The sequence below is a fragment of the Lonchura striata genome, unplaced genomic scaffold (genome assembly GCF_046129695.1).
Source record: "Lonchura striata isolate bLonStr1 unplaced genomic scaffold, bLonStr1.mat Scaffold_188, whole genome shotgun sequence".
Lineage (NCBI taxonomy): Eukaryota > Metazoa > Chordata > Aves > Passeriformes > Estrildidae > Lonchura > Lonchura striata.
The window spans coordinates 78,488-104,092 of NW_027461121.1; the positions used below are offsets into that span (position 1 = coordinate 78,488).

General features: G+C 50.3%; 1 protein-coding gene and 5 long non-coding RNA genes across 6 annotated transcripts in view; all 6 read right to left on the reverse strand.

Moving 5' to 3' along the window:
* Positions 1-471: 471 nt before the first annotated feature.
* On the reverse strand, positions 472-1,375 carry LOC144248586 (uncharacterized). The gene is made up of 4 exons (XR_013341874.1): positions 1,301-1,375; positions 711-774; positions 591-632; positions 472-504 (listed from the first exon to the last, which is right to left on the reverse strand). It is a non-coding gene; the product is annotated as an uncharacterized LOC144248586 (long non-coding RNA).
* A 3,002-nt stretch (positions 1,376-4,377) lies between these two features.
* On the reverse strand, positions 4,378-5,291 carry LOC144248589 (uncharacterized). Its single transcript, XR_013341877.1, has 4 exons — positions 5,205-5,291; positions 4,617-4,680; positions 4,497-4,538; positions 4,378-4,410 (listed from the first exon to the last, which is right to left on the reverse strand). It is a non-coding gene; the product is annotated as an uncharacterized LOC144248589 (long non-coding RNA).
* Positions 5,292-7,950: 2,659 nt separating this feature from the next.
* On the reverse strand, positions 7,951-8,235 carry LOC144248591 (uncharacterized). The gene is made up of 3 exons (XR_013341879.1): positions 8,212-8,235; positions 8,056-8,128; positions 7,951-7,978 (listed from the first exon to the last, which is right to left on the reverse strand). It is a non-coding gene; the product is annotated as an uncharacterized LOC144248591 (long non-coding RNA).
* Positions 8,236-11,003: 2,768 nt separating this feature from the next.
* On the reverse strand, positions 11,004-11,929 carry LOC144248590 (uncharacterized). Its single transcript, XR_013341878.1, has 4 exons — positions 11,843-11,929; positions 11,253-11,316; positions 11,133-11,174; positions 11,004-11,046 (listed from the first exon to the last, which is right to left on the reverse strand). It is a non-coding gene; the product is annotated as an uncharacterized LOC144248590 (long non-coding RNA).
* A 4,671-nt stretch (positions 11,930-16,600) lies between these two features.
* The window catches only part of LOC144248597 (uncharacterized), a 73,941-nt gene continuing 64,936 nt past the window's right edge, over positions 16,601-25,605 (reverse strand). Inside the window, exon 2 of the long non-coding RNA XR_013341884.1 lies at positions 16,601-16,919. This is a non-coding gene — a long non-coding RNA (uncharacterized LOC144248597). The remainder of the gene's footprint in view (positions 16,920-25,605) is intronic.
* Positions 18,699-24,792, reverse strand: LOC144248594 (nucleolar pre-ribosomal-associated protein 1-like). The gene is made up of 4 exons (XM_077790668.1): positions 24,713-24,792; positions 20,587-20,757; positions 19,337-19,639; positions 18,699-18,902 (listed from the first exon to the last, which is right to left on the reverse strand). The coding sequence occupies exons 2-3, from the start codon at positions 20,744-20,746 to the stop codon at positions 19,428-19,430; spliced, it is 372 nt and encodes a 123-aa protein (XP_077646794.1). The 5' UTR covers positions 20,747-20,757; positions 24,713-24,792; the 3' UTR covers positions 18,699-18,902; positions 19,337-19,427.

A 25,605-nucleotide genomic window follows, 5' to 3' on the forward strand; every position in this document is an offset into this window, starting at 1 on the left:
ATCTCTCAGGCATCTGGGGATGAGAATCCACATCGCGTGCCAATGGAGGCTGCCTCGCCTGCGGGGAATGTCCAATGGTCACCGGGCTGTGGTCCCGTGCTCAGCTACAATCGAGAACACCAAACATCACTGCATGATCTTAGCTGCACAATGGACAAAACCCAGCAATCCTGCTACTCACCGTTCTCCTAAGAATGCTCGGGCCACGCACTTTGGCCAGGCTCGGAGGCTGCCACCGTCATCGCAGGGTCTGCCTGGGTTAAGAAGAGACAAAGTGATTCGACATGGCTGAAACACGAGTGGACCTTGGCTCCCCCTCCCTACCTCGGCAACTCACCGCAACTCCTCAGCCATTGCCAAAGGCTCCCTGGATGCCATCTCGAAATACAAAATTTCAAGGCTTCATCTCAGAGTCCTAAAATACATCCAGAGGGCTCACAAGCACAGGAAATCCAGGCCATCAGCTGTTGGTGACAGGGGCTTGGCATACTCTGGGTGGATTCCCTAAACACACAAACAAGAACAGATACATACAATTGCTCCAAAACCTGAAACCTGAGCACAAACAACTGCTTTGGCCCACTGCTCACCTGGCACACTTGGCCTTGACTGCTGCTATCTGCCTGGACCTCCTGAAAATAAAGGCAAAGAACACCGCTGTGACAAAGACACCATTCAAGCATCCCCTGCAAATGCAAAAAATGACTGACCTGCTCATGGGAAAACCCTCACCCAGGACTGGGGCCCTTGGCCACAGATTTGAACTGTCAGCATCTGAAAGAAAGTTAGGACTGGTGTCAAACGGCTGCAGGACAACTTAACACGACTAAACATATTAAGCCAATCTCCCCATACAATCTAGAGCCCAACTACACCCTGCACTGCCAATTTCAAGTCCCCAGGACTTGTGTTGTTACAGGCTATGCAGCAGGGCAGAACAGCTCCAGGAAAAATACGTGCAGACATCCACGACACAGAACAGGGAGAGAGAGCTTTTGAGGAGAAGAAAGGACCGAGAGACCCAAAGAACACACAGTGCACCAGAGACAAGTGACAGGACACACACCGCAACTGCTCTGCCCTGAGCACCTCAGCACTGTGATCAAAACAGACACTTTTTGCCTTTAGATGGCCTTAGGAGATGCTTCTTGCACATCCCTGCCCCCAAAGCTCATTCATAAGGCCCTCCCAGCACCCCACTTTCACCCCCAATGTGGGCCTGAGCCCTCAACTTATCTCTCAGCCATCTGGGGATGAAAGCACCCCGCTTTCATCCCCACTGTGGGCCTGAGCACTCAACTTATCTCTCAGGCATCTGGGGATGAGAATCCACATCGCGTGCCAATGGAGGCTGCCTCGCCTGCGGGGAATGTCCAATGGTCACCAGGCTGTGGTCCCGTGCTCAGCTACAATTGAGAACACCAAACATCACTGCATGATCTTAGCTGCACAATGGACAAAACCCAGCAATCCTTCTACTCACCGCTCTCCTAAGAATGCTCGGGCCACGCACTTTGGCCAGGCTCGGAGGCTGCCACCATCATCGCAGGGTCTGCCTGGGTTAAGAAGAGACAAAGTGACTCGGCATTGCTGAAACACGAGTGGACCTTGGCTCCCCCTCCCTACCTCGGCAACTCACCGCAACTCCTCAGCCATTGCCAAAGGCTCCCTGGATGCCATCTCGAAATACAAAATTTCAAGGCTTCATCTCAGAGTCCTAAAATACATCCAGAGGGCTCACAAGCACAGGAAATCCAGGCCATCAGCTGTTGGTGACAGGGGCTTGGCATACTCTGGGTGGATTCCCTAAACACACAAACAAGAACAGATACATACAATTGCTCCAAAACCTGAAACCTGAGCACAAACAACTGCTTTGGCCCACTGCTCACCTGGCACACTTGGCCTTGACTGCTACTATCTGCCTGGACCTCCTGAAAATAAAGGCAAAGAACACTGCTGTGGCAAAGACACCCTTCAAGCATCCCCTGCAAATGCAAAAAATGACTGACCTGCTCATGGGAAAACCCTCACCCAGGACTGGGGCCCTTGGCCACAGATTTGAACTGTCAGCATCTGAAAGAAAGTTAGGACTGGTGTCAAACGGCTGCAGGACAACTTAACACGACTAAACATATTAAGCCAATCTCCCCATACAATCTAGAGCCCAACTACACACTGCACTGCCAATTTCAAGTCCCCAGGACTTGTGTTGTTACAGGCTATGCAGCAGGGCAGAACAGCTCCAGGAAAAATACGTGCAGACATCCACGACACAGGACAGGGAGAGAGAGCTTTTGAGGAGAAGAAAGGACCGAGAGACCCAAAGAACACACAGTGCACCAGAGACAAGTGACAGGACACACACCGCAACTGCTCTGCCCTGAGCACCTCAGCACTGTGATCAAAACAGACACTTTTTGCCTTTAGATGGCCTTAGGAGATGCTTCTTGCACATCCCTGCCCCCAAAGCTCATTCATAAGGCCCTCCCAGCACCCCACTTTCACCCCCAATGTGGGCCTGAGCCCTCAACTTATCTCTCAGCCATCTGGGGATGAAAGCACCCCGCTTTCATCCCCACTGTGGGCCTGAGCACTCAACTTATCTCTCAGGCATCTGGGGATGAGAATCCACATCGCGTGCCAATGGAGGCTGCCTCGCCTGCGGGGAATGTCCAATGGTCACCGGGCTGTGGTCCCGCGCTCAGCTACAATCGAGAACACCAAACATCACTGCATGATCTTAGCTGCACAATGGACAAAACCCAGCAATCCTGCTACTCACCGTTCTCCTAAGAATGCTCGGGCCACGCACTTTGGCCAGGCTCGGAGGCTGCCACCGTCATCGCAGGGTCTGCCTGGGTTAAGAAGAGACAAAGTGACTCGGCATTGCTGAAACACGAGTGGACCTTGGCTCCCCCTCCCTACCTCGGCAACTCACCGCAACTCCTCAGCCATTGCCAAAGGCTCCCTGGATGCCATCTCGAAATACAAAATTTCAAGGCTTCATCTCAGAGTCCTAAAATACATCCAGAGGGCTCACAAGCACAGGAAATCCAGGCCATCAGCTGTTGGTGACAGGGGCTTGGCATACTCTGGGTGGATTCCCTAAACACACAAACAAGAACAGATACATACAATTGCTCCAAAACCTGAAACCTGAGCACAAACAACTGCTTTGGCCCACTGCTCACCTGGCACACTTGGCCTTGACTGCTGCTATCTGCCTGGACCTCCTGAAAATAAAGGCAAAGAACACCGCTGTGACAAAGACACCATTCAAGCATCCCCTGCAAATGCAAAAAATGACTGACCTGCTCATGGGAAAACCCTGACCCAGGACTGGGGCCCTTGGCCACAGATTTGAACTGTCAGCATCTGAAAGAAAGTTAGGACTAGTGTCAAACGGCTGCAGGACAACTTAACACGACTAAACATATTAAGCCAATCTCCCCATACAATCTAGAGCCCAACTACACCCTGCACTGCCAATTTCAAGTCCCCAGGACTTGTGTTGTTACAGGCTATGCAGCAGGGCGGAACAGCTCCAGGAAAAATACGTACAGACATCCACCACACAGGACAGGGAGAGAGAGCTTTTGAGGAGAAGAAAGGACCGAGAGACCCAAAGAACACACAGTGCACCAGAGACAAGTGACAGGACACACAACGCAACTGCTCTGCCCTGAGCACCTCAGCACTGTGATCAAAACAGACACTTTTTGCCTTTAGATGGCCTTAGGAGATGCTTCTTGCACATCCCTGCCCCCAAAGCTCATTCATAAGGCCCTCCCAGCACCCCACTTTCACCCCCAATGTGGGCCTGAGCCCTCAACTTATCTCTCAGCCATCTGGGGATGAAAGCACCCCGCTTTCATCCCCACTGTGGGCCTGAGCCCTCAACTTATCTCTCAGGCATCTGGGGATGAGAATCCACATCGCGTGCCAATGGAGGCTGCCTCGCCTGCGGGGAATGTCCAATGGTCACCGGGCTGTGGTCCCGCGCTCAGCTACAATCGAGAACACCAAACATCACTGCATGATCTTAGCTGCACAATGGACAAAACCCAGCAATCCTGCTACTCACCGTTCTCCTAAGAATGCTCGGGCCACGCACTTTGGCCAGGCTCAGAGGCTGCCACCGTCATCGCAGGGTCTGCCTGGGTTAAGAAGAGACAAAGTGATTCGACATGGCTGAAACACGAGTGGACCTTGGCTCCCCCTCCCTACCTCGGCAACTCACCGCAACTCCTCAGCCATTGCCAAAGGCTCTCTGGATGCCATCGTGAAATACAAAATTTCAAGGCTTCATCTCAGAGTCCTAAAATACATCCAGAGAGCTCACAAGCACAGGAAATCCAGGCCATCAGCTGTTGGTGACAGGGGCTTGGCATACTCTGGGTGGATTCCCTAAACACACAAACAAGAACAGATACATACAATTGCTCCAAAACCTGAAACCTGAGCACAAACAACTGCTTTGGCCCACTGCTCACCTGGCACACTTGGCCTTGACTGCTGCTATCTGCCTGGACCTCCTGAAAATAAAGGCAAAGAACACTGCTGTGGCAAAGACACCCTTCAAGCATCCCCTGCAAATGCAAAAAATGACTGACCTGCTCATGGGAAAACCCTCACCCAGGACTGGGGCCCTTGGCCACAGATTTGAACTGTCAGCATCTGAAAGAAAGTTAGGACTGGTGTCAAACGGCTGCAGGACAACTTAACACAACTAAACATATTAAGCCAATCTCCCCATACAATCTAGAGCCCAACTACACCCTGCACTGCCAATTTCAAGTCCCCAGGACTTGTGTTGTTACAGGCTATGCAGCAGGGCGGAACAGCTCCAGGAAAAATACGTGCAGACATCCACAACACAGGACAGGGAGAGAGCTTTTGAGGAGAAGAAAGGACCGAGAGACCCAAAGAACACACAGTGCACCAGAGACAAGTGACAGGACACACACCGCAACTGCTCTGCCCTGAGCACCTCAGCACTGTGATCAAAACAGACACTTTTTGCCTTTAGATGGCCTTAGGAGATGCTTCTTGCACATCCCTGCCCCCAAAGCTCATTCATAAGGCCCTCCCAGCACCCCACTTTCACCCCCAATGTGGGCCTGAGCCCTCAACTTATCTCTCAGCCATCTGGGGATGAAAGCACCCCGCTTTCATCCCCACTGTGGGCCTGAGCGCTCAACTTATCTCTCAGGCATCTGGGGATGAGAATCCACATCGCGTGCCAATGGAGGCTGCCTCGCCTGCGGGGAATGTCCAATGGTCACCGGGCTGTGGTCCCGTGCTCAGCTACAATCGAGAACACCAAACATCACTGCATGATCTTAGCTGCACAATGGACAAAACCCAGCAATCCTGCTACTCACCGTTCTCCTAAGAATGCTCGGGCCACGCACTTTGGCCAGGCTCGGAGGCTGCCACCGTCATCGCAGGGTCTGCCTGGGTTAAGAAGAGATAAAGTGATTCGACATGGCTGAAACACGAGTGGACCTTGGCTCCCCCTCCCTACCTCGGCAACTCACCGCAACTCCTCAGCCATTGCCAAAGGCTCCCTGGATGCCATCGTGAAATACAAAATTTCAAGGCTTCATCTCAGAGTCCTAAAATACATCCAGAGGGCTCACAAGCACAGGAAATCCAGGCCATCAGCTGTTGGTGACAGGGGCTTGGCATACTCTGGGTGGATTCCCTAAACACACAAACAAGAACAGATACATACAATTGCTCCAAAACCTGAAACCTGAGCACAAACAACTGCTTTGGCCCACTGCTCACCTGGCACACTTGGCCTTGACTGCTGCTATCTGCCTGGACCTCCTGAAAATAAAGGCAAAGAACACCGCTGTGACAAAGACACCATTCAAGCATCCCCTGCAAATGCAAAAAATGACTAACCTGTGTTGAAGAGGAATACTCATCCCACAGACCGGCTCATGGGAAAACCCTGACCCAGGACTGGGGCCCTTGGCCACAGATTTGAACTGTCAGCATCTGAAAGAAAGTTAGGACTGGTGTCAAACGGCTGCAGGACAACTTAACACAACTAAACATATTAAGCCAATCTCCCCATACAATCTAGAGCCCAACTACACACTGCACTGCCAATTTCAAGTCCCCAGGACTTGTGTTGTTACAGGCTATGCAGCAGGGCAGAACAGCTCCAGGAAAAATACGTGCAGACATCCACGACACAGGACAGGGAGAGAGAGCTTTTGAGGAGAAGAAAGGACCGAGAGACCCAAAGAACACACAGTGCACCAGAGACAAGTGACAGGACACACACCGCAACTGCTCTGCCCTGAGCACCTCAGCACTGTGATCAAAACAGACACTTTTTGCCTTTAGATGGCCTTAGGAGATGCTTCTTGCACATCCCTGCCCCCAAAGCTCATTCATAAGGCCCTCCCAGCACCCCACTTTCACCCCCAATGTGGGCCTGAGCCCTCAACTTATCTCTCAGCCATCTGGGGATGAAAGCACCCCGCTTTCATCCCCACTGTGGGCCTGAGCACTCAACTTATCTCTCAGGCATCTGGGGATGAGAATCCACATCGCGTGCCAATGGAGGCTGCCTCGCCTGCGGGGAATGTCCAATGGTCACCGGGCTGTGGTCCCGCGCTCAGCTACAATCGAGAACACCAAACATCACTGCATGATCTTAGCTGCACAATGGACAAAACCCAGCAATCCTGCTACTCACCATTCTCCAGAGAATGCTTGGGCCACGCACTTTGGCCAGGCTCGGAGGCTGCCACCGTCATCGCAGGGTCTGCCTGGGTTAAGAAGAGACAAAGTGACTCGGCATTGCTGAAACACGAGTGGACCTTGGCTCCCCCTCCCTACCTCGGCAACTCACCGCAACTCCTCAGCCATTGCCAAAGGCTCCCTGGATGCCATCTCGAAATACAAAATTTCAAGGCTTCATCTCAGAGTCCTAAAATACATCCAGAGGGCTCACAAGCACAGGAAATCCAGGCCATCAGCTGTTGGTGACAGGGGCTTGGCATACTCTGGGTGGATTCCCTAAACACACAAACAAGAACAGATACATACAATTGCTCCAAAACCTGAAACCTGAGCACAAACAACTGCTTTGGCCCACTGCTCACCTGGCACACTTGGCCTTGACTGCTGCTATCTGCCTGGACCTCCTGAAAATAAAGGCAAAGAACACCGCTGTGACAAAGACACCATTCAAGCATCCCCTGCAAATGCAAAAAATGACTAACCTGTGTTGAAGAGGAATACTCATCCCACAGACCGGCTCATGGGAAAACCCTGACCCAGGACTGGGGCCCTTGGCCACAGATTTGAACTGTCAGCATCTGAAAGAAAGTTAGGACTGGTGTCAAACGGCTGCAGGACAACTTAACACAACTAAACATATTAAGCCAATCTCCCCATACAATCTAGAGCCCAACTACACCCTGCACTGCCAATTTCAAGTCCCCAGGACTTGTGTTGTTACAGGCTATGCAGCAGGGCGGAACAGCTCCAGGAAAAATACGTGCAGACATCCACGACACAGGACAGGGAGAGAGAGCTTTTGAGGAGAAGAAAGGACCGAGAGACCCAAAGAACACACAGTGTACCAGAGACAAGTGACAGGACACACACCGCAACTGCTCTGCCCTGAGCACCTCAGCACTGTGATCAAAACAGACACTTTTTGCCTTTAGATGGCCTTAGGAGATGCTTCTTGCACATCCCTGCCCCCAAAGCTCATTCATAAGGCCCTCCCAGCACCCCACTTTCACCCCCAATGTGGGCCTGAGCCCTCAACTTATCTCTCAGCCATCTGGGGATGAAAGCACCCCGCTTTCATCCCCACTGTGGGCCTGAGCACTCAACTTATCTCTCAGGCATCTGGGGATGAGAATCCACATCGCGTGCCAATGGAGGCTGCCTCGCCTGCGGGGAATGTCCAATGGTCACCGGGCTGTGGTCCCGTGCTCAGCTACAATCGAGAACACCAAACATCACTGCATGATCTTAGCTGCACAATGGACAAAACCCAGCAATCCTGCTACTCACCGTTCTCCTAAGAATGCTCGGGCCACGCACTTTGGCCAGGCTCGGAGGCTGCCACCGTCATCGCAGGGTCTGCCTGGGTTAAGAAGAGATAAAGTGATTCGACATGGCTGAAACACGAGTGGACCTTGGCTCCCCCTCCCTACCTCGGCAACTCACCGCAACTCCTCAGCCATTGCCAAAGGCTCCCTGGATGCCATCGTGAAATACAAAATTTCAAGGCTTCATCTCAGAGTCCTAAAATACATCCAGAGGGCTCACAAGCACAGGAAATCCAGGCCATCAGCTGTTGGTGACAGGGGCTTGGCATACTCTGGGTGGATTCCCTAAACACACAAACAAGAACAGATACATACAATTGCTCCAAAACCTGAAACCTGAGCACAAACAACTGCTTTGGCCCACTGCTCACCTGGCACACTTGGCCTTGACTGCTGCTATCTGCCTGGACCTCCTGAAAATAAAGGCAAAGAACACCGCTGTGACAAAGACACCATTCAAGCATCCCCTGCAAATGCAAAAAATGACTAACCTGTGTTGAAGAGGAATACTCATCCCACAGACCGGCTCATGGGAAAACCCTGACCCAGGACTGGGGCCCTTGGCCACAGATTTGAACTGTCAGCATCTGAAAGAAAGTTAGGACTGGTGTCAAACGGCTGCAGGACAACTTAACACAACTAAACATATTAAGCCAATCTCCCCATACAATCTAGAGCCCAACTACACACTGCACTGCCAATTTCAAGTCCCCAGGACTTGTGTTGTTACAGGCTATGCAGCAGGGCAGAACAGCTCCAGGAAAAATACGTGCAGACATCCACGACACAGGACAGGGAGAGAGAGCTTTTGAGGAGAAGAAAGGACCGAGAGACCCAAAGAACACACAGTGCACCAGAGACAAGTGACAGGACACACACCGCAACTGCTCTGCCCTGAGCACCTCAGCACTGTGATCAAAACAGACACTTTTTGCCTTTAGATGGCCTTAGGAGATGCTTCTTGCACATCCCTGCCCCCAAAGCTCATTCATAAGGCCCTCCCAGCACCCCACTTTCACCCCCAATGTGGGCCTGAGCCCTCAACTTATCTCTCAGCCATCTGGGGATGAAAGCACCCCGCTTTCATCCCCACTGTGGGCCTGAGCACTCAACTTATCTCTCAGGCATCTGGGGATGAGAATCCACATCGCGTGCCAATGGAGGCTGCCTCGCCTGCGGGGAATGTCCAATGGTCACCGGGCTGTGGTCCCGCGCTCAGCTACAATCGAGAACACCAAACATCACTGCATGATCTTAGCTGCACAATGGACAAAACCCAGCAATCCTGCTACTCACCATTCTCCAGAGAATGCTTGGGCCACGCACTTTGGCCAGGCTCGGAGGCTGCCACCGTCATCGCAGGGTCTGCCTGGGTTAAGAAGAGACAAAGTGACTCGGCATTGCTGAAACACGAGTGGACCTTGGCTCCCCCTCCCTACCTCGGCAACTCACCGCAACTCCTCAGCCATTGCCAAAGGCTCCCTGGATGCCATCTCGAAATACAAAATTTCAAGGCTTCATCTCAGAGTCCTAAAATACATCCAGAGGGCTCACAAGCACAGGAAATCCAGGCCATCAGCTGTTGGTGACAGGGGCTTGGCATACTCTGGGTGGATTCCCTAAACACACAAACAAGAACAGATACATACAATTGCTCCAAAACCTGAAACCTGAGCACAAACAACTGCTTTGGCCCACTGCTCACCTGGCACACTTGGCCTTGACTGCTGCTATCTGCCTGGACCTCCTGAAAATAAAGGCAAAGAACACCGCTGTGACAAAGACACCATTCAAGCATCCCCTGCAAATGCAAAAAATGACTAACCTGTGTTGAAGAGGAATACTCATCCCACAGACCGGCTCATGGGAAAACCCTGACCCAGGACTGGGGCCCTTGGCCACAGATTTGAACTGTCAGCATCTGAAAGAAAGTTAGGACTGGTGTCAAACGGCTGCAGGACAACTTAACACAACTAAACATATTAAGCCAATCTCCCCATACAATCTAGAGCCCAACTACACCCTGCACTGCCAATTTCAAGTCCCCAGGACTTGTGTTGTTACAGGCTATGCAGCAGGGCGGAACAGCTCCAGGAAAAATACGTGCAGACATCCACGACACAGGACAGGGAGAGAGAGCTTTTGAGGAGAAGAAAGGACCGAGAGACCCAAAGAACACACAGTGTACCAGAGACAAGTGACAGGACACACACCGCAACTGCTCTGCCCTGAGCACCTCAGCACTGTGATCAAAACAGACACTTTTTGCCTTTAGATGGCCTTAGGAGATGCTTCTTGCACATCCCTGCCCCCAAAGCTCATTCATAAGGCCCTCCCAGCACCCCACTTTCACCCCCAATGTGGGCCTGAGCCCTCAACTTATCTCTCAGCCATCTGGGGATGAAAGCACCCCGCTTTCATCCCCACTGTGGGCCTGAGCACTCAACTTATCTCTCAGGCATCTGGGGATGAGAATCCACATCGCGTGCCAATGGAGGCTGCCTCGCCTGCGGGGAATGTCCAATGGTCACCGGGCTGTGGTCCCGCGCTCAGCTACAATCGAGAACACCAAACATCACTGCATGATCTTAGCTGCACAATGGACAAAACCCAGCAATCCTGCTACTCACCGTTCTCCTAAGAATGCTCGGGCCACGCACTTTGGCCAGGCTCGGAGGCTGCCACCGTCATCGCAGGGTCTGCCTGGGTTAAGAAGAGACAAAGTGATTCGACATGGCTGAAACACGAGTGGACCTTGGCTCCCCCTCCCTACCTCGGCAACTCACCGCAACTCCTCAGCCATTGCCAAAGGCTCCCTGGATGCCATCGTGAAATACAAAATTTCAAGGCTTCATCTCAGAGTCCTAAAATACATCCAGAGAGCTCACAAGCACAGGAAATCCAGGCCATCAGCTGTTGGTGACAGGGGCTTGGCATACTCTGGGTGGATTCCCTAAACACACAAACAAGAACAGATACATACAATTGCTCCAAAACCTGAAACCTGAGCACAAACAACTGCTTTGGCCCACTGCTCACCTGGCACACTTGGCCTTGACTGCTGCTATCTGCCTGGACCTCCTGAAAATAAAGGCAAAGAACACTGCTGTGGCAAAGACACCCTTCAAGCATCCCCTGCAAATGCAAAAAATGACTGACCTGCTCATGGGAAAACCCTCACCCAGGACTGGGGCCCTTGGCCACAGATTTGAACTGTCAGCATCTGAAAGAAAGTTAGGACTGGTGTCAAACGGCTGCAGGACAACTTAACACAACTAAACATATTAAGCCAATCTCCCCATACAATCTAGAGCCCAACTACACCCTGCACTGCCAATTTCAAGTCCCCAGGACTTGTGTTGTTACAGGCTATGCAGCAGGGCAGAACAGCTCCAGGAAAAATACGTGCAGACATCCGTGACACAGGAAAGGGAGAGAGAGCTTTTGAGGAGAAGAAAGGACCGAGAGACCCAAAGAACACACAGTGCACCAGAGACAAGTGACAGGACACACACTGCAACTGCTCTGCCCTGAGCACCTCAGCACTGTGATCAAAACAGACACTTTTTGCCTTTAGATGGCCTTAGGAGATGCTTCTTGCACATCCCTGCCCCCAAAGCTCATTCATAAGGCCCTCCCAGCACCCCACTTTCACCCCCAATGTGGGCCTGACCCCTATAGTTATCTCTCAGGCATCTGGGGATGAGAGCACCCCGCTTTCACCCCCACTGTGGGCCTGAGCACTCAACTTATCTCTCAGGCATCTGGGGATGAGAATCCACATCGCGTGCCAATGGAGGCTGCCTCGCCTGCGGGGAATGTCCAATGGTCACCGGGCTGTGGTCCCGTGCTCAGCTACAATCGAGAACACCAAGCATCACTGCATGATCTTAGCTGCACAATGGACAAAACCCAGCAATCCTGCTGCTCACCATTATTCTCCTGAGAACGCCGGGCTCCTCGGGCCACACGCTTCACCCACGCTCTCCTGGCAGGGTCTGCCTGGCTGAAGAGCAGGCGAGGTGAGGTGGCGTTCCCAAAACTCGAGTGGACCCTGGTCCCCCTCACTAGTAGTTCCCCGACTTACAGCAACTCCTCGTCTGCTCCTGAGGCTCCCTGGTGCCACCTTCAAGTGACAAAGATCAAGGCTTCGTCGCAGAGCCGTGTGCCGCTCCCCGAATTCCCAGGAGAGCGAAGGAGCGGCTCTGCGGCCGCTTGCAGGGGGGACTCGCTGGTACACATGTGGACTGCCTAACACACACAAACATGAATGGATACTGAGAGACACTACAACTGCAGGCACACAAATTCATAAATAAATAAACTAACAAAATCCAAAAATTCTACCAAAATATTAATTTTATTTACCCAGTATCCAAATAGATTGACAGAGACACCCTGTCCTATCCCCTCAATAAGACCTCTTAATCTATGCCAAAAAATCCTTGAAACTAAGATAACCCTGCCTGTATCGAAATAAAAAAAAAAAAAGTCTTGTAAACTTTATAAATTCATTAACCTAACACATCAGAACCATAAAAATATTAAACTTTTATGAACACCAGTACGCATTACACACTACTCTCATTTCAACGTATAAGAGTAAAGCTATTCCTATTACTAACCTAACACAAATATCACAAAATATAGCAGTAAGAAAAGAAAAAAAAAAATAAACCTCACTAAAAATAAAATATAAAATTTTTATTTTAAGCAAAAAAAAAATCATACATTCTAAACAGGAACTTCCTCAAAATCAAGTATTTCAATAAACCCAAAAAACTCTAACATATTTCAAACAACTACTAAAAAGCCAAAAAACATAAAACAATTAAGCAACCCACCACAACTATCTAAAACTATCTACAATAAACCTTCTTGAAAAAAAAACAACAAATACCCCTTACGACTTCAACAATACATCACCAGCAATACCAAACAACCCAAAATACCGTAACTCCCATCCAAAAAATGCTCTATAAACTGAAACACTAAAATTAATCTACAAAACCCACTCACCCTTCAACAACCTCCTCTAACCTACACACAAATCTAAAACAAATAAGAATTAACTATAAACTATCATACCTTAAATAACGCCACCATTAAACACTACTGTACCAGACTTACTATAAATCAAAAACCACAAAATAACACACCACTGTTAACATTACCAATATTTTTCTCCATTCCTCTAACAACTGAATACAAACCTCAATTTACCTTCACTTGAAAAACATACAATACACCTACAACCAACTACCCCAAAAATAAAAACACAATCCTACCATCTAGCATAAATTCATCCAAATGAAACTTAAAAAAATAAAACTCCAAAACATCTGTAATAATCCAACAACATTAGATGAAAAGTATAACAAAAATATTTTTTAAAATCATCCAAATTCTTCTAAAAGACTATTACACCACCAAAAAAAAAAAAAAAAAAGGAATATCAAAAAGCCTACTGAAAAGATCCAATTCCTAAAAATAAAATAACAAAAGAAACATCAAATTCCCACCAATTTCATCAAAAACAGCCAGAATGGCTCCATGAGCCAACAAAAAGAACCCCAACCTATAAGAAAATGCCAAACCACCTCAGAAACAAACAATAAAACACAGACAAAAATGTCCTCTACCCTGCCATCAATGCCACATAAAGCAAATAAATTAACTGTTATCATACAGGACATCCATATAAAAAATCTCAATCACCCTAAAACCTTAAAAATAATTACAAATTAACCCCAAAATAAAAACTTTAATCTCTAACAAAAGAAACCCAAAAACAAACAACAGAAACTAAAAATACACCACCATAGAACCAACTACCAGCAAAAAAAACCCCAAACTACTCTTTTTACTACCAGTTGTTAGTGAGGCACATCACAAAAATGAAACAAAAATAAAAAATAGCCCTATAGAAACCCACAAATCACAAAACCCCCTAGAAAAAGAAGTCCAACCAACATACTAAACTTCAAACCATACAAGAGACCCTGAAAGCTACTAAAAATGAAAACCAGATCTCTACACTAACTCAAAGAGTAACCAGTACTCTGCTAAGTTATCTTTAAAAACCAAAGTAATAAACGATATTAAAAAAATCTAAACCACTAGACAATAAAAAGCACCCAAATAAAAAACTACCTAAAAAATCCACCGTATAAATACACAAGTTCCTAAAAAAAACCACTAATAAAAAGCAACCAACAAATACATCAAACTAAAACAAAAACTCAAATAAATAAACTGAAATTAACAACCAAAAAAATTACTCCTAACTCAATAAACCCATAATGCCTCAATCCATCAAAATACAAATACCACCAAGAAATAAACACGTCACCAAAAGATAAATGTAACCATAAACGATAACTCCCAAATTACCGGTAACAATATAACATCCACGACAATTAAAGAAACCAAATGAATAAAACCTCTATAAGAGAATTTTTAAAAAAGCAATACTCAACATTTAAAAAAAAACCCTCACTAATTCACTACAGGACACTACCTCAAACCCACTAAAACTAACACTACATACTCGCGCTAATAAAAGCCACCACAACCTAATTAAAAACCAACCCTGTACTTCATGCTACGACCCATAAAAACTATTGTAAACCTTAAAAAAAATATCCTTTAAGAAGATAACAACAATTATATTTTTATAATATAAAAACAACGAAAAAAAAAAATCCAACATATCGCACAAAAAAAAAAAAATCCAACAACAAACTCAATCCAAAAAAACCCTTGTCACAGCACCTGAACCAAGAACCGTAACAACCAACAAGTACACCGTGACCCTTCTCATACACCAACTACGACCCAATAAACTCCTCAGGAGCGCCTCAAAACCAGCGCAGCGAGGGAGGCTGGAAGATGCGAAGCCGCGCTCCCGGCCCCGGGCGCAGCGCGGCTCCGGCAGGAAAGCGGCTCCTCCGGCAGGCAGAGGCGGCGCCGCGCCGGCAGACCCCCGCCCGCTGCCCCCGGCCCGGCGGGGCCGGCACCGGGCCCGGGGGGCCCCGGCGGCGCCCGAGCCCCGCGCCCGGAGCGGACGGAGCGGCGGCACCGGCCGGCACCGGCCCCGCCCGCGCCGCCTCCCCCGCCCGCCGGCCCGGCCAAAGCTCCGTTCGGCTCCGCACGGCTCGCACCGGCGCGGCTCCGGCGGGCCCGCGGCAGCCCAGCCGCACCCAGCTCCCCTTCCGCCCCGGCCAGCCCCGGCACTGCCGGCAGGGCTCCGCGCCGGACCCTTCGCTGCCGGGCCGGGGGCAGAAGAAGCGCCCCGAATGCAGCGGCACAGCGCGATCCCCGCCCTGCCAGCGCTGCCACGGCTGCAGCTCCCTTCCTCTGAAGGCCCGACACTGACGCCACGCTCCGGCGCTCACCTCCCTCCAACAAGGGAAAAGAAATGTGGGATCCCCTTCAACTACGTCCCCTAGAAGAGCAGAAAAGAAGCGGCTTGCCTCAAATGATGGCAAAAGGGGGCTTCTTACCTCAATCCAAACCCCTTAAAAGGCGGGACCACAGGACTGCCCCCTCCAATTCAACCTCAGGATGACGAAATTTCAAGGGAAAGGAGAAAAGTCCCGGCTAAAAAAGCGCACCAGCTCACCTGCTCGGCTGCTGCTTCTCGGCACAAAGGTTTGTCCCTCGGCTCCTCCTTTGAGCAATGCTCCACGAATCCAGGTGATCCCCCGGACCCTGTCCAAAGCACTCACCATCCTTCCAGGAGACAGCCCCGGGAGCCCCTCATAAACTCCGCTTCTCCAGCAGCTTTGTGCAAAACCGATGGGAGGAAAACCCCCTAAATCAGCCGCCGGAGGAGCCACCCCCTCCTCATCATCCTCTCAGCTCACACCTGTGGCTGCTCTGAGCCCTCATCATCTTAACAACTCACACCTGTGGCTGGTCTGAGCCCTCATCATCCTAATAACTCACACCTGGGGCTGCTCTGAGCCCTCCTCATCATCCTCACAGCTCACACTTGGGGCCTGCTCTGAGCCCTCATCATCCTAACAGCTCACACCTGCCGCTGTTTCCACTCTCCAAAAGCGTCTCTCCCTCTCCAGCACACAGCCCACTTCTCACAGATACAGATTCAACAGAAATCTGCTACGGCTGTCGGCTTTTCTTAATCCACCTGGTTACACAATTAAAACACATACATGCACTGATGGTGATTGAAAGAAAGCTTTCCCCTGGAGAAAACAGTCCTTTTGCTGGCACACTTTGCTACACCTTCGGAAAAAGCAGAATCAGCACCGACTCCTAAGACCCCTGCCGAGGAACCCAGCCCTGCTTGGGACACCCAAAGCAGCAGACCTCGAAAAAGGAGGGGAAAAGTCAAGCTTGGAGTGGAAAAAGAGGACAGAAGTACAGCAGCCTTTAAAAATGCCTGCACGGAGCAATAGTGGGAACCAGACATATTTATTCTTTCCTTGCTTTCTGTGATGACATAAATAGGAAGTAAAAACACGTTAAACAAAAGGCAGAGCTAGGATTTTACAGGTCTTTATTTTGGCAGGCTGCATGACAAACGCCTCTTCCGGGACTGCGACACGTTTGGGGGAATGGCAGAGAACGGAGGCAAAAGGTGCCGGGAGCCCTTTCTGTTCCCTTCAGCCCCTGCAGCTGCACCGCTGGTTTCAGGGCACTTGCTTGGTTCGTTCCTAGAGAAAAAGGCTAGGGCATGATTTTCAAAACTACTGCCCATCCACAGTCAGAGTTTCCTACATTCCTGGGTACAAATGAGTGGTCGAGAGAGGGCTTCTTTCCAAATGAGGTTAGCCATAGCTTCCTATTCTTTACCAATAGCTGTGAAAACGAAACACTTGCCCGGTTTTAGTATTCTACACACACCCCTCCCAGGGAATTTTGGGGCAGCTTTGGGTCCCTCTGCGGGACGGCACCCAGCGTGACCCCCTCCCCTCATTCGCCACCCACCCGCTCCTCCACCGCAGTGTGCGTCCCTCTCCTAGCGACCTTGGGGTGCCCCAAATGCCATCAGAGGCCCGAGGCTTCAGCCCCTAACCCTGACCCCCGAAGAAGGCACAGGACGAGTCCAACTGCCCCGGACAGCAGCCCAGCACTCCCTTCCAGCCCTTCCCACGCCTCCATCCCCCCAGAAAGGGACTCCGCCGCAACAAGGAAGGGGGGGCAGCCCCCAGAAGGCTCGAAGCTCCTGCCCCGCCTCGCTGTCGCGGGCCAGGGGCAGAAAGAGGGAGCGGCAGAGGCGGCGGGGACGCGGCACGGCCGGCACGGCACGGAGCGGGGGCCGCTCGCAGCGCGATGCCGGCGGAGCCGCAGGTCCGGCAGCGCCGGGGCGGGGTCCGAGCGGCGCGGGGGATCCGCCGAGAGCTCCGGCCCCGTGCGGGGACTCCCGCAAGGCCCGGGGGGCGCCGGGCTCCGGCCCTCGGGGCTTTATTCTCCGGCGCCCCGAGCCCCGCGGCTGCGGGGGAAAGAAGCGAAGGGGCGACGGGAAGAGAGGAGGGAGAGCGGGACATGCGAAAGGGCGGGGAGGGAGGTCGGGCTGCGGAGGAAAGCGGGCGGGGAAGGGAAAGGCCGGCAGGGCAGCAAGAGGGACGGGGCACAGAGGAGGGAGAGAGGGGGAATGGAACGGAGCAGCGGGGCAGGGACAGGACAGGAAGGAGCCGGGTTTGGGGGGGACATGGAAACGGGGGAAAGAGAGGTAACGGAACACGGGCAGGAGCATGGAGCGGGAGAGAGAGGGACAGGAGGGGATCCTCCCGGCGCCCCGGCCCCGCCCTGGCGCCCCGCCCGGCCCGGGCTGCTGCGCTCGGCAGACCTCGGCTCCGTTCGGCTGGACTCGGCTCCTCGGCCAGCTTCGGCTACTTTCGGCCACGCTCGGCTATTTCCGGCCGCATTCGCCTCCATTCGCCTCTTCGGCAAAGCTCGGCTCGCCTCGGCTGAACTCGGCCAAGCTCGGCTCCGCTCGCCTCCTCGGCCCCTTTCGGCCGCTTTCGCCCACGCTCGCCTAGTCCCGCCCGCACCCGCCTCCATTCGCCCATTCCCACACCTCGGCTCCCTCCGCCCGGCCCCGGCTCCCTCCGGCTCACACATTTCCTCAGGGCACCTCAGCACAGGGCACACAAACTGCAGCCCCTAAAGGCTTGCAGCTCTTTCAACACACACACTCGTAACTCAGCTCTGGGGACAGAGCTGATGGCTCCTCTAGGACAAGAATAGTTACACGTAAAAGCAATTCCCTTATTTTGCATCTCCTTTTTATTTAACCCCCCCCCCCGAAATCCCATCCCTACCACAAGGAATGTGAAGTTCTGGTTCCCCTACCCCCCCCCCCCCTGTACGCTATTTGTACAAAGGCCCTGGGGCAGCACACAGCTGGGATTCCACGGAATAAAGCCTGGCTTCAATAATCAGAACAAATGACATTTTTTTACAAATTAGGTGCAACTGCATGTTGTATGGTGCTGCGTACCCACGGAGCCGAGTCAAGGAAAAAGAGCTACAGCACTGGAACCTAAGTTTTAGCAGCCTAGTCATCTGTAACTTGTGCCATAAAGTAAACCAAGGATAACTACAGTATTATCTGCTGAAGTTCTCTACTGTGGATTTCGGGTACAGCAGCACGTGCTTTACTCCCAACAAAAGCTGCTCAGGTGGGGGGAGCCGGGAAGCCAAGTCTCTCCACTTTGTCTGAACACCATCTTCCAGGAAGGTACTGCTTCTTCTCTCCCAGGCTCCCTTCAGCAAAGTGGCAAATTCAGAATCCGGTGCCACAGGAGGCCCTTGGCTTAAGTCCTTGTGGTTTTCAAACTGTTTAAAAAGCCAAACAAAAAGCATAAGAGAAAAAGAGTGATGAGTATGAAACAAAAATCTCTTCAGCCACCTTTGTTTTGAGATGAGCTCTGAACTGAAGCTCTGGGAGCACAGGCGTGCAGTCCTGCTAGAACAGAGCTGCCCAGCAGTGTCCCCAGGGGCATCTGGAGTGTTCACACTGCTGAGCTGAGAAAAACTCACCAAACCCAGCCCAGGGGCCTGTGATCCTCCACCCACCCGGGGGAACTCCGGGCGCTGTAAACAGAGGCCACAGCGCACACCAGGCTCTGCTGTGCCTGCTGAGGAGTCTCTGTATGAGCCCTGAGGCCTGGTATCGCCTCCCAAACACCACAGAGACCTCTTGTGTCATCAGAGAAAAGCCCTGGAGCAAACGTGTGTCCCCAGCACGATCAACAAGGATGCAGAATTACCTCCTCAATAAAAATGCTGTTACTGATGGAAATGTAACCTCTGTCGACAGCGAGGATTTTATAGGAATACTGGCTCAAGAATTCAGTGACTTCAGGGATTCCATACCACAGGTTCCTGGGACTGCTTGGGCATCCAGAGCCTATAGTATCGGTTAAACTGGTAGAGCTGAGGATACTTAGCAGCTTTCAGGGACTCGGGATCTTTGTCACAGAGCTGGAACGTCACGCAGGGAGCAATGGGTTCTCTCAGAGAGTGCAGGAGGCCAGTGAAAACAGCACCAAGGTCCTCCACGACATCTGCTCCTAGAAAAGCCAAATAAATTAAACTATTGACATGAGCACGGACACTGGGGCAACCTTCCTTACTTTGGGCCTTGCCAGCAGCCCACAGAGCCTCATGCAGAAAAGAACTGAACGAGATCAAAAAGTGTTCCTAGTGACCTAGACACATGCTCCTGGCCGCTGAGGTACCTGAAAAACCCTCCAGACATCATCAGCTCTTGCTGAAGCAAATAATCCACATTCACTTGTTGTGCCAAAAACACGCCCGGCCCTTAACAGGGAGAGACCCTGCCAGGCACCGCCTCAGAGAAGAACCGAGCTGTACTGGGGGGACACACCCAGCCAACGTGTACAAGTTTAAACAGAATTTTCTCTCAGAACTGGGACTTTCAGCACACCCCAGGTGCTACTCGACTGCCACAGACACACAGAGGGCTTCGTGAGGTGCTCTGGGATTGGCCAGTCCTGCTCCAAGCCCTGCTGATGCCCCTGTGGTTTTAAGGATGTCCTCAAGGAGGTGGTAGAACCTCGCCATATTTGCCCCTGGAGCTTAATTTCTGAGGTTTTCTTTGGGAAACGCATCCACTTCCTACTTAACAATGCAGTCCCCTCTCCTGCTCTCGGGAAGAGCTGCCCACAGGCACGGGAAACACCTCTCCTCTCCTCTGCCCTTAAAACACTGTGTTACTGAGGCCAACTACTTCCAGGCCAAGACTGTCCATGCAGGGACAGTGTCCCTTCTCTTTAGGGTCAGGGAAAAAGGGCAGAAGCACCTACAGAGCTTCAATGCCCCTCTTGAGCACAAAGCACCATGAATCTGCACCTCCTGCTGCTTGCAGGGAAGGTAATAAATTGCCTCAAGGTAAAAAATGATAAATGGTAAAAAATTATTGCAAGAGGGTAGAAATTATTCCACTTTCACTCCACTGCTAGAAATTACACATAAAACATAAAAAAAAACCCTGTACCTGTTCTGTTTTCAGACTGAAGCAACAGCATATTCCTGGCTCCTAACGCAGCAGGGACAACAGCACTGAAGGGAACTGTTTGGATAATCATGTCTTCATTTAAAGAGAAGCCAATTCCTTCATCTAAGCCATCACTGCCCTCCATCAGAACAGCCAGCATATCCACGACATCTAATAAGTGAAGGAAAAAATGTAATCAGAGGATCCAGACTAACTGGGAAAACAACAGAGGTAGAATGCAACATTCCAGGAACACAAGGTATCTTTCTAGTTCCCCCCCAAAAAAAACCCAAAACAAAACAAAACCGAAGATAAAACCAAACAAACAAACAAAAAAAACCCCTTAAATTAGTAACAACAAGATAATTATTTCTACCTCAATAAACCTATAATGCCTCGAACCATTCCAGGGAGGGCGGCAGGAGGGGCGGGCAGAGCCAGGGCCCCGCTCCGCCGCCCCGGCGGCATTTTCCGGCACGCGGCCGCTCCCGGCGTCTGGAGAGGGGCGCGGGGCCGGGAAAGGCGGCGCAGCCCTGCTCCGATGCCGCTCGGCCGCGGCCCGGGAGCGCTGCGACCGCGCCTCCGCCGCCCGCCGGCACCGGCCCCGGCCGCCCTCGGCCCGCGGGGCCGCCTCCAGCCCACCCCTCACTCACAGACACCGCCCCGCTCGCCGCTCGCCCCTCGCTCCCGCCCCTCCCGCCGCTTCGGCCGGGCTCCGGCTGGGGGGCTGCAGTACCGCCCTGTGCCCACAAGGCGGCAGCACTTGTCCAGAGGGTCCGCGACACGATGCGGCCCGTGGGGACCTTGACGGAGAAAGGCGTTTTTGCCCATGCCTGTCGGCTCCCGCCAAAAACCCGCACGCTCGCGGTGCTGCTGACCCCACAGCCCGTGTGCACGGCACCCGAACCGCCGCGGAAAATCCCGTCGGGGGGCGCCGGCCGTGCGGGTAATTCAGGCAGTGTAAAAAACAGACACGGGTCCTCGAATTTCAACGTCCTCGTTTTCGCGCCCTCTCGAGAAGGTCAAGCGAGGCCGCGCCACGCCACTCCCAAGATGGCGGCCGCGGGCTGCAGTACCGCTCTCTGCCCACACGGCGGCAGCACCGCGCCGTCCCCGCCGGCACGGCCTCGGCAGCGAACGCCCCAAAGCGTCCGCGCGGGAAAGAACGGAACAAAAAGCCTGCCTCCGACCCGACAGGAACCGAAAGAAAAAAGCTTTCCTCTTAAACTGCATTGCAACAGGGTTTGTTTTTATATTTTTCAGATTTATACTCACAGTCGGATTTGTAATGGATACTGATGGAAAACTGTATTTTTATAATTTCTTACATTTATTCCTATTCTATTTTTTTATACATATCTTATTAGATTGCTTACATATTTCTATAGTTAGATTTAGATTTCTAAAAGGTTTATATTGCTTAAAATAAAACCCTGCCTCTATCCAAGTAAAAATCTTTTAAAAAACCCCCTTTATTTAAACTCCATTTAAATGTATCTCTATTTTTCGCATTTATATTCAAATTTATATTTTAAATGTAGATTGATGTATGATGCTATTTATAGTCTATCTCTTCCTAATACTAATTTTAATTTCTATTTTATATTTTTATATATACACCTGTATACATTGATTATATATTTCCATATTTAGAATGATATCAAACTAAAATGTATATTCATCTCTTTTCCATTAAAACCCTGCCTCCAACCAAATAAAAACAAAAAAAGCCCTTTCTTTAAACGATTTTCGAATATTTTTTTTTATCATTATAGTCACACTTGAACTTCTACTTTATATAGATGTATTTATAAATATATTTTATATATATATATAATAAGTTAGCGAGATAGATAAATTATTTTTTAAATTCTATTTCGTACACACTGCTAATATTTATATTTACTTACCTTTGAATTTTCATATAGATCTTAACGTATTTAGGATATATTTCTATACAAAGACTTCTAATTTTATTTCTATTCATAATTTTAATAATAAAACCCCTACCTAATACCAAATAGAAAATAAAAATCCCCGTTATTCTAAATTATATTTAAATATTTCTATACTTCTATTTTTGATTTTTACAAGTACTTATCTATTCTATCACAACATAGTGAGGTACTATATTTCAATATATAGTATTTATGACATGAAATGCGTTGTAATAAGACACATACAGTAAAATATGCATTAGGTACTGTATTGATTCCTATTGTTTTGTAATATTCATATATCCACATGTATTAATTATACATTTCTATATGGACATTTATGTTTATAATCGATATTTATATGCATATAAACATATAAAATACTCCATATCAAACAAGGTTATACCTAATAGTAATGGACAGCATTATTTATGTTACATGTTTCATTTATATGTTTTCCATTTACATTTAAAATTGAAGTTTTATATTCCCATTATCATGTTTATGCATGTGTTCTATTTCATTAGAATTATAGTTAAAACTTTGCAGTTATAATCTAATTCCTAAAAATAAAATGCCAAAACAAACAGCATCAAATTCCCACCAATACCGTCCAAAAAATTCAGAAAGGCTCCACCAGCCAACCAACTACCAGCAAAAAAACCCGCACTACACTCCTTTCATTCGCAGCTCTTATCACGTCACAAAAACGAAACAAACATTTAAAAAAACCCTATAGAAACCCACACAGCAAATCACAAAAACCACTATAAAGGAAAAAAAAAAAAAAAAAAGCCAACTAACTTACCATACTTCAAACCATACAAGAGACTCCCAACGATCCTAAAAAAAATAGTAACCAAAATTCTACCACTACACTAACTCATAAAGAGAACCCAATGCTCTATAAAATTAACTAAAAAAAACCCACCAAATAATTACAGATATAAAAATAAGGGAACCACGAAGAAACAAAAAATTCACCCCCCAGATAAAATAAACACCTAAAGAGATCCACCATGGAAATGCCCATGTTCACAAAAATAAAACCAATAAAAAACAACAACCAAACACATCAAACGACAAAAAAATACATATTAACAACAACAAAATAAGTTCCTAACTCAAGAAACAAAAATTGCCTCAAAACAAAAAAACCACCTAGAAATAAACACGTCGCCAAAAGAGAAATGTAACTACAAACAATATCTCCCAAGTTCTCTGCAACAATGAAACATACACGGCAATCAAATAAGCCAAATGAATGAAACCCCTATAATATAATAAATAAGAATGCATTCATCAATATTAAAGAAAACCTCACCGATTAACTCCAGGGCACTCCCTCAAGCCCACCAAAAAAACCACTACGCACTCGCGCTAATAAAAGCCTCCACAACCGAATTGAAAAACGACCCTCTACTCCATGCTACGACCCATAAAAACCAGTGTAAACCTTTAGAAACGCATCCTTAAAAAACATAAGAACCGATCAAAAAGAAATCAAACAACAACACTCAACCCAAAAAAAAACCTTGTCACGAGCACCCGAAGCAAGAACCGTAACAACCAAGAAGTGCCCGGGGCCCTTCTCCTACAGCGACGCCGATCAAAAGCCACCGATCCCAGGAGCTCCTCAGGAGCGCCTCAAAAGCAGCGCAGCGAGGGAGGCTGGAAGATGCGAAGCCGCGCTCCCGGCCCCGGGCGCAGCGCGGCTCCGGCAGGAAAGCGGCTCCTCCGGCAGGCAGAGGCGGCGCCGCGCCGGCAGACCCCCGCCCGCTGCCCCCGGCCCGGCGGGGCCGGCACCGGGCCCGGGGGGCCCCGGCGGCGCCCGAGCCCCGCGCCCGGAGCGGACGGAGCGGCGGCACCGGCCGGCGCCGGCCCCGCCCGCGCCGCCTCCCCCGCCCGCCGGCCCGGCCAAAGCTCCGCTCGGCTCCGCACGGCTCGCACCGGCGCGGCTCCGGCGGGCCCGCGGCAGCCCAGCCGCGCCCAGCTCCCCTTCCGCCCCGGCCAGCCCCGGCACTGCCGGCAGGGCTCCGCGCCGCACCCTTCGCTGCCGGGCCGGGGGCAGAAGAAGCGCCCCGAATGCAGCGGCACAGCGCGATCCCCGCCCTGCCAGCGCTGCCACGGCTGCAGCTCCCTTCCTCTGAAGGCCCGACAGTGACGCCATGCTCCGGCGCTCACCTCACCCCAACAAGGGCACAGAAATGTAGGCTTCCCTTCAACTGCGTCCCCTAGAAGAGAAGAAAAGAAGCGGCTTGCCTCAAATGATGGCAAAAGGGGGCTTCTTACCTCAATCCAAACCCCTTAAAAGGCGGGACCACAGGACTGCCCCCTCCAATTCAACCTCAGGATGACGAAATTTCAAGGGAAAGGAGAAAAGTCCCGGCTAAAAAAGCGCACCAGCTCACCTGCTCGGCTGCTGCTTCTCGGCACAAAGGTTTGTCCCTCGGCTCCTCCTTTGAGCAATGCTCCACGTATCCAGGTGATCCCCCGGACCCTGTCCGAAGCACCCACCGTCCTTCCAGGAGATAGCCCCGGGAGCCCCCTATAAACTCCTCTCCTCCAGCAGCTCCGTGCAAAAGCGATGTGAGGAAAACCCCCTAAATCAGCCCCCGGAGGAGCCGCCCCCTCCTCATCATCCTCACAGCTCACACCTGGGGCTGCTCTGAGCCCCCATCATCCTAACAGCTCACACCTGCCGCTGTTGCCACTCTCCAACAGCGTCTCTCCCTCTCCAGCACACAGCGCACTTCTCACAGACACAGATCCAACAGAAATCTGCTACGGGTGTCAGCTTTTCTTAATCCATCTGGTTACACGATTAAAACACATACATGCATTGATGGTCATTGAGAGAAAGCTTTCCCCTGGAGAAAATAGTCACTTTGGTAGCACACTTTGATATATCTGTGGAAAAGCAGAATCAGCACCAACTCCTAAGACCCCTGCTGAGGAACCCAGCCCTCCTTGGGACACCCAAAGCAGCAGACCTCGAAAAAGGAGGGGAAAAATGAAGCTTGGAGTGGAAAAAGAGGATAGAAGTACAGAAGCCTTTAAAAATGCCTGCATGGAGCAATAG

Coding starts and splice junctions, on each gene's coding strand:
- LOC144248594 (XM_077790668.1), bottom strand. CDS start 20,746: ATGCTGGCTGTTCTGATGGAGGGCAGTGATGGCTTAGATGAAGGAATT. Junction 19,640..20,586: donor TCAGTCTGAAAACAGAACAG/GTACAGGGTTTT, acceptor TGGCTTTTCTAG/GAGCAGATGTCGTGGAGGAC.